At 45.0% G+C, this 8881-nt stretch overlaps 1 protein-coding gene across 13 annotated transcripts in view; it reads right to left on the bottom strand.

Annotated features, from left to right (window-relative positions):
* The window catches only part of DTNB (dystrobrevin beta), a 275346-nt gene that overhangs the window by 29648 nt on the left and 236817 nt on the right, over positions 1–8881 (bottom strand). For 10 of the 13 annotated variants that reach the window (XM_014593108.1, XM_014593114.2, XM_014593115.2 and 7 more), the window contains one exon: positions 2132–2152. The exons of the other annotated variants lie outside the window; for them this stretch is intronic. In XM_014593108.1, coding sequence (XP_014448594.1) covers positions 2132–2152 — 21 coding nt within the window. The remainder of the gene's footprint in view (positions 1–2131; positions 2153–8881) is intronic. 13 annotated transcript variants of the gene reach the window in all.

The raw sequence follows: 8881 nt of genomic DNA, 5'->3' as shown, positions 1-8881 counted from the left end.
GTGATACTGAATCGTGAGCTAAGGCTGAGTAAGGAGTGAGTGGGAGGGGGAGCTGGAAGTATACATGGTCTCTTTCCTTTCCCTCCAACACAGTCTCCCTCATTTTCCTACCTGTGGGAGGCAAAGCCAGCTTCTCTGCCATTTTTAAGCAAACTGGAGGGCCAGACCTCCCGGCCTCCTTGAAGTTAATTGTGGGTATGTGATTTGCTTTGGCCAGTGAAATGGAACAGAAGTGGTGTGTGTGGCTGGCTGGCTGGCTTCCTTCCTTCCATCCGTCCATCCTTCCATCCTTCCTTCCTTCCTTCTTTCCATTCTCTCTCTTCCTCTCTCTCTCTCTCTTTCAGTTTTTGCCATAGTGTGCATATGCTTGTTGAAGAGAGATGGAGAGAGAGAGAGAGTGAGAGGAAAGTGAGGAATCACCCCCATGGGGGATGGCCATGCTCAATCCGTTTTCCTTCATTCTCCTCCTGGCATTTTGGGCATGCATGCTCATGCACCCATTATGATTTTAAAGCCACCAGGTCTGGGACTCAAACTGTGGTCAGCTAGATAGGAGTCTAGTGCCTTAGCCACCAGGCCACTGCCTGCTGCCCCTCCCCCCACAGAATTTAACGTGGACTTGTTTTCCATCTCATTCTTCTCCTGCTTTGCCCATGTAAATGTACCTATTGCTGTGGCTGTGCTATAAGATCAAAGCAAGAAACTGTGTGGATGAGGAAAAAAGCAAAACCAAACCGAACAAAAATAACGCCAACCCAAAATTTGCTCCATTAAAGCCCTTGAGGTTGCTGGGTTGCTAGCCTACCCCGTGCTGGACTCCATCTTGTTCCCTCACTCTGACGGTCCGCCTCCTCCTCCTCACCCCTTCTTGCCTTTTCCCCTCACGACCTATCTCCTCCTTTCCTTTCCTCTCCTCTTTACTCTGTGACTCCACGGACTCCTGACTGGAAAGAACAAGTATAACATCTCAGATCCCTCTTCATCTAAAACATGGATACATTCGTGTTTTTGAAAATACAGATAATTGAGACCAGCAGTTAGTGTAATGGCTATGTCACTGGACTCCCACGTAGTCAGCTGTGGTTCAAGTCCTGGACCCAGTGGCTTAAACTCACGCTGGGCGCGTGTGCGTGCATGCCCAAGATCCCGAGAGGAGAATGGAGGAGAAGGGATTGCGGCATGACCATCTCCCCAGGGGGTGATTTCTCACTTTCTGTTTCTCTGTCTCTCTGTCTGGCGAGCGCACACACCCTATAGCAAAAACCTCTCAAAAAAAATAAATAAATAAAAAGAAAATACAGATTATTTTTTTAAAAAATTAAACATTTTATATTTCTCTCTTAAAAAAAAAAAAGAAGCCCTGAGGTAAACTACAATTCAGCTTTAAACTGTATAAACAATGAATGCTTTGAAAACCTTACTGTGTTACATGCACACATGGTGTTACTATTGTGAATAGGCCCTCTGGTTGGTTTTCCCATGTAGGCTCATTTATCAGGTAAAATACAAACATAAACCTTCCCCCAAACAACATGCAACAGCCATGCAGCTTGGAAAAACCCAAGCTCCCTCTGGAGTAGGCGCTGACCAGGAAACTGCCTCCAGGGCAGTCAGCCTCCTAATATTATTGGTAATGCTGCTAAGGTGTCTAGAGCTGTAGCATCCAGAAGCCTATTTGACACTGCAGGCCACCTCAAGGTACGAAAAGAACCCGTGTCCATGCATATTTGTTCCTGACACAGTTTTCAAACCTGAGGTCACCTCACCACCCCAAAAGTTGTTTCAAGCAATTCAGGCCACTCTAGACACAAAACAGCAGCGGGTAAGAGAGAAGGAGAATGTAAATGGTAGCCTGGCTAATCATGCATACTTAAATAAACACAACTGTGTGCTCAAAAAATGCAACAAGCTCTAGTTTCAAGTAAGAGCATGCTCTACTAGGTAAACACGATTTGGGCTTTCAGGCCAATTTACAACGCCACGGGGAAACTACTGAGGGTTTTACACATAACTGACTCTTCAGAGCAGATGTCGTGCAGGGAGGAGAGGAGAAAACATACAACATGTATACGAAGAAAAAAAAAAGCATGCGGAAGGAGGAGCCCGAGAAAGAATTCTGAAGTTCACTTACTGCCTGCTTTTGCTCTTCCTCCTAGAGGTGTTGAAGAAGAAAAAAGGCAGAGGGAAAAAGGAGAGAAATTAATGCCCATCACCACAAACATTGGGAAGGAATGACAGAAAAATCGAGCAAACCAGGCCATGCCCTTGGGTTCTGAGATTGAGGCCTCTGTCCACTCTCTGAACAGAACTCAGCAAGACAAAGCAAAGGGCCCCATCCAGTTCATTTGGTGCTAACTTTTAGAACTGGGAGGGAAGGAAGGACCTTAGAAACCAGCTAGTTCAGCTTCTTTATTTATAGCTGAAAGAGGCCTAGAAAGCCTGACTCACGGAAGGTCTCATAACTATTTAGGGTAAACTCAAAGAGGAAGTTCAACCACAACTTAAAGTCATAGAAGTCCTTCTGTTTCACCACTCACAATATTCACCTGTGCTCAGGTACACGATTCTAGGCCAGCTAGAATCAACAATAGCATCAACATCACCCGGGAACTCACAAGAGATGCAAATATTATGCCCCACTTCAGACCTGATGGATGGGTGCTTGCGGGACTGGGCGTAGCAACGAGTTTAACTTTCCAGCTGACTCTGATGTAGTTAGGGAACCACTGCTCTAATAACTTCCCAATCAGCAATTCCACCTGGCCAGGAGTTATTGAGTCCCTTCCCTCCATCAGCCATCTTGAGACTTGCACCCGCCTCTACTTGCTTTTGGGCTGCTCTGTCATTTTCTTCTCATGCATACCCACCTGCCCCAATAAACTGGAAACTGCTTTAGGACCCGGAAATGCCTTTCAAAAAAGGATTCTTGACATTAGTTTTCATTAATTTAACTCAGGTTATTTAGTACTTCCTATAACAGAAGACTAACCATAAAGCTATGGTCTCGGTCTTATGGCACCTCACAGTGCTGGCACACAGAGCAGGCACTCGCTAACTCTCAGGAGGCTGCACCGCATGACTGCACCACCGGGCACTGCAGAAAACGAGCACCAGGAAGGGGAGATAAACACTTTCGAGTTTCTCGCCTGTCTGTCCTCTGCTCCTCGGCTACTTCATCTTCTAATGGGTCTCTTCGCTTCCTCTTTCTGTTCCTCATCGTGGGTGACTGTGGTCAGGCTTGGCTCCCAGCCCCAGTACCTAAATCTGGCTCTATTTAAACTGGATCCCTCTGTGCAGGTAGCCTTCACTGACCCCTGTATCTAGGAAGCCTTAGGAATGGGTAAGGCCTCCTTCTCCTACAGTCTGCATATCTGGGGGCAATGGCAAGAAATACTTCGGTAAAGCGAAGGCATTAGAAAAGGGAGCAAGAGGACAGGAAAACCTTGGTGAAAAACATTTCTATTCTTGCAAGAGAGAAATGGACTAAAAAATGAGGAGGCACCGAGAAATCTCTTGTGGAGACTCTACCTGAGCATTTCATTATCAAGGCCAGCTAGCAGATGCCTGAGCCAACCTCAGCCTACACGGGCCAGGCAGAGGGCCCTGTGCATTAGCCCAGTTGGTCTGAGGAAGGTCCAGGCTTTCTGCTCCTGTACCTGACACGCTCGGCTCTGATCAGTAGGAGAAGTGGTAGGGAAGCCATCTCTACTCCTAGCCGAACTTCCCCATGGGACAGGCACTGTTTACATTCATGAGGCAAAGCAAAGAGCCATAGGAAATTCTTAATTCAAAAATGTGTTGTTCTTACTGCTGGCACTAAGTGTCCAAATGGAAAAATGAAGATGGTGGGGAAGGGATGAGGCAATCCTAACAGGCTGAAATTGTACCCGAGGTCAGAAGATCAGTGTGCCATTCCTTAGAACGGTCCTGTTTTCACTATTTTCTCCAGGTTTGGTACTGGTGAGAGCCTTATTTTGGTTCGATGGGACAGGAAAATTCAGAAAGCAGTGTTCCATGAATGCACAGCTGGGGACCCTGCTCTACCAGTCTGTCGCTATGACCTGCAGTGGGTGGACAGGACGGGACTTCCAGGATGCAGAGCCCACCACGTGCATTGGTCCTGGGAGGAGGTGGGCTCTGGCAAAGTCTTACCTAGAAAGGTGCTGCACAAACTCACAACGTTATTCAGAGAAAGCCGTTAGGGCTCTGTCACCAGGTCAGATGCAGGTCTCGGAAGCTTTGTGTTATCAGTCAGTCGAGATCAGTAAACACTGACTGATGACCAAGTATAGAGCCAACTTGATTTAAAGCTGGGGTCATACCACCTTGGTTATAAAGTGCAAATTTAGAAGTGCTTATGTCACCTAAAAACATGTCTTTCCCACAGCAGTGAAATCTGGCTAGGCCAAAGTAACAGCATCCTCACTACATCCACCCATCCATCCATCCATCCATCCATCCATCCATCCACCTACCTACCTACCTGGGTGTTTTAGATAGATAGATGATAGACAGACAGACAGACAGATAGATAGATACAGCTACTATAATCATCTATATAAAAATTTTCTTCAGGACCAGCAGGCGGTATGGTGGTTAAGGCACTAGACACTCCCACATGGCCATCCACGGTTCGAGTACCAAACCTGGAGGCTCGCTTTCTCACTTTCTCACTTTCTCTCTCTCTCTGGTCAAATTAAAATAAATGAATGAATAAATAAAATAAAATAAATAATTATTTTTAAAAATTTACTTCAAACTAGGTAAACATTTGTAAATGAGGTTGAAATTCAAAATTGCAGTTAGGCCAGCTCCATGGCCTGATAGTTGAAGTGGCCAGACCCCACATGACTGATGCCATGGTTCGAGTCCCAGACTTGGTGGCTTGAAAATCATGTCAGGCTCATGCATATACATGCCCAAAATCCCCCAAGGAGGAAGTGATGGAGAAGAAGGAATTGCAGCGTGACCATACCCCATGAGGGAGTGCTTTCTCTTCTCTCTTTCTCTCTCTGAAAAAAAGTGTTGCTCTATATTATATCATTTAAAAAAATAGGAAGAAGTTCCCTGGTATTCCTTGGTGACAGAGATTGAGTTTATTCGCCACTTTTCTCCAAATATTTGACATGACTCAATATATCTTTTTTTTATTAAAAAATATTTTTTTCTTTTAGTTTTTGCTATGGTATGTGTGTGTTCACTAGAGAGAGACAGAGAGAGAGAAAGAGAGAAGAGAAATCATCTCCCAGAGGGGATGGCCACACTGCAATCCCTTCTCCTCCCGTCTTTGCTTAGGATTTTAGGCATGCACACACGCATGCCTGGTATGACTGTTTTTTTCCCTAAAGAATTATTTTATTTAACTTTATTTATTTAAATTAGACTAGAGAGGGACAGAGTGAGAGAGAGAGAGGAAAAGAGAGAAAGCAAGTCCCCAGATCCGGGACTTGAACCACGGTCAGCCATGTGGAAGTCCAGTGCCTTCAACCACCACACCACCTGCTGGTCCCATGCCTGGTATGACTTTTAGGCCACTGGGTCTAGGACTTCAATTGCAGAATTGACCCTGTGGGATCTAGCACCTTTACCTCTGTGCCACCTGCTGGTCCCTCAACATATCTTTATTAAATAAATACACAGTTAATTTTTACCTTGCTTTGTTCCAAAAAAAGGGGATTAAGATTTTTGTTGAATGAATTAATAATGATGCCACTTCAGATGTGGGTTTCTTGAACATGTTCAGATAAAAAGATAGAGAACATAGTACTTCACTGAAGCAGTCGAATGAAAAAACTCCCTGTGAAATGGAAATTTACTGTGTGATGTATTCTAACTTATGAGTATCCCTGACCATGTGGTTTGATTGTCCATTTGACTAACTGCTTACAGCTGTTTTATGAGCAAATTAAATGCTAGCAGACTGAACATCAATGAAAGCAGGACAGCCCTTTGAAATTAAAATTAGGATTTTAAAAGGTCCTTTTATTATGGGTTGATGAATGCTTTTTTTTAATAGTAGGAAAACATCTTTGAAATTTTAATAGAAGTCAATGATTCTATGTATGACTTTCTAGGAATGCATATAACATACAAATTAAGGTTATGTTAAGATTCCTATAGGGAGCTGGACACTAAAGGCGCACGATTTTAAACTGAATTCTTTTTTTAAAATTTGCTATAGGACATGTGCATTCACTGGAGAGTGAGAGTGAGAGAGAGAGAGAGAGAGAACCCTCAGGGGGGATGGGCCATACCACATTCCCTTCTCCTCCTTTCTCCTCTCGGGATTTTAGGCATGCGTGTACACAAGCCCAGCATGTTTTTAAAGCTGCTATGTCCAGGACTTGAACCACATGTGCAGCCCTGATGGAATCCAGTTATGTGGGAGCCAGCCTCCATAATCACCATACCACTGGCTGGCCCTAAACGAAGAATTCTGCTCAATGGCTAAAAACACAACATTCCTAGGTTTGTGTCTGCAAATTCCCCCTCCCAGCCTGAATGGCCTCGACCTGTCAGGTAGGAAAGTGATAAGGCATTTTAGAACCTGTCAGGAGTCCCACGAAAAGAAGCACCAGGGTCCTGCTCGTTTTACTGAAATGACAACCATATGACAACAGCTGGAAATACAAAGAAACTTGGGGTTTGGGAGTCGCGTTCCAGGCCCTAGCTCACTCTGCCTAGCCCTTGAGTTGAGTGTCAGAGGTCGGCTGCAAGGTACAGCAGTGCCAGTGGCTCGGAGCTGGCAGCTCTAAGGAACGGAGGACAACCTAACTGAGGAGAGTGTGTGTCTGACTCTGGGAACGTGCATTCTGACTCCCATTCAGCTTGCATAAACCTTTTGCCTTTTACAAAAATCCACATTGGGTGCCCTCCCACGTCTGCTTGAGTAACGCCTGAGAGCATCTTTCTGAGAGGGAGATTTGATGCAGGAGGCGTGAGCAGATCCCTCGGGAGCTTCTGTCTCGCAGGTGCATGACCTCCATGACAGCAGGTCACACGGCTGCACATGTTACAGAGGGCAAATACTACATACCTCTCTGCTGTTCTGAGCAGAGATAGATACCTGGATACCTGATAACTATTGGAGGGATATGGGCCAGGTCATTTTTTAAAAATAAGGTTTTCTTTAAACAAGATCTATTTATTTATAAAATATTTTTCTTTAAAATATTTCATTTTATTTATCACTGTTATTATTATTATTTTCATTTTACCAGAGAGCCACAGAGTGAGAGAGTGAACGTGAGAAAGCAAACTTCCAGGTCTACAACTCGAACCGCAGCCAGCCGTGTGGGAATCCAGTACCTTAACCACCACACCACCGTAGAAAATATTTGTAAGGAGCAATCTCGCTAAGAGGGTTAAGCAGAAACATGGCCAAGGAAAACAACCCGAATAAACAAGACTGAAGCTAGGAAAAAATAAAATAAAATAAAGTAAAATGAAACTTGGCCCAGGACTAAAAGAAGGACTTATCTTGAGCTAGTCAAGTCAGTTCACAACACAAATACTACTTGGATCCAATTCTCTAAACCACTACCTTCAACACTAAGGGACTGGGTTAGAAGGGAGAAGTTGAAGAAATTCTCCTAATTGATATTTTCTTGGCTTCTCTCTCCTAGTTGGACTGAATGATTACATGGGTCTCCTACTATCCGAAGTCTCTCCCTTTCTAACTTGTTCCATGTATTTTTCTAAACTTTGTTTTTTCTTTTTTATTATGTCAGAGGGCACGTGTGTACACACAGATAGAGAGGAAGGAAGAGAGGAAAGGAGAAAGATGAAGCACCCCTCCATGGGGCCTGAATGGGCTCCCATTAATCTTTCTTCCTCCAGTTCTCCATCCTATCAGGGTCCTGGGCATGTGTGTGCCTGGCGGGTAGCAGCCACTGTGGGGATTTGAAGTCTGGTTGGCCAGGTGAGGTACGGCCTCTCTGCACAGCACTTAACTACTGTGCTACAGGGCTGGCCCACTGACCTTTGTTTTAAAATCCTTCAGTGACTCCCCTGGATCACAGGATCAAATTCGCCCCCTTTGGCCTGGCTCTTGAGGCACTCTACACTGTGTGATTTTTCACTCTGGCTGCTAACTCTGCGTCTTTCAGCAAAACACAGGGAGTCACGGCAAGGACAGAGAGAACCTCGGACATCAGAGCGTAAGCAGGTACTCCGGTACTGCTGCTGTGTATGTCTTTCTGTTCAGTGTCAGTAAGACTGTCCAGGCGAGGACACTGAAAGGCTTTCTCTGCTCTGGGGTGCATGGGGACACTTTTAAAAAATAAGAGAGAGACCTGCCTGAGTTATTCTGGATTTATTTGGGCCTCCAATGTACTAAGCCTTGAGCTAATATGCTATTTTATTTTAATATAGTAATTATTGATTAGAATTGGTGGGACCCGCAGATGGCGTAATGGTTACATCGCCGGACTCCCATGTAGTCAATCGCGATTTGAGTCTTGGACCTGGCGGCGTAAAACTCACGCTGGCAGGTGTGTACATGCATGCCTAAAATCCTGACAGGAGAACTGAGGAGAGGGGACTGGGGTGTGGCCATCCCCCTGGGGGGTAATTTCTCACTTTCTGTCTCTTTGGCTCTCTCTGGCTCTCCAGTGAGTGCACATGCCCCTATAGCAAAAATCTCTCTCTCTAAAAAAAAAGAAAGAATTGGTTTGATTAGGTTGATCTGTGAGAAGGTGACTTGGCAACTTGAGTGGGTTAAGTAATACTCAGGTAAAACATTATTTGTGGGCATGTCTGCAAGGGTGTTTCCAAGAAAGACTGGCATTTTTTTTTTTTTTGGGGAGGTTTTCGCTATAGGGCGCGTGCGCTCGCCAGACAGAGACATAGAGACAGAAAGCGAGAAATCACCCCCCAGGGG

Source organism: Tupaia chinensis, unplaced genomic scaffold, assembly GCF_000334495.1.
Source record: "Tupaia chinensis unplaced genomic scaffold, TupChi_1.0 Scaffold139757_1, whole genome shotgun sequence".
Classification (NCBI taxonomy): domain Eukaryota; kingdom Metazoa; phylum Chordata; class Mammalia; order Scandentia; family Tupaiidae; genus Tupaia; species Tupaia belangeri.
This window is presented reverse-complemented; position numbering and strand designations above follow the sequence as displayed.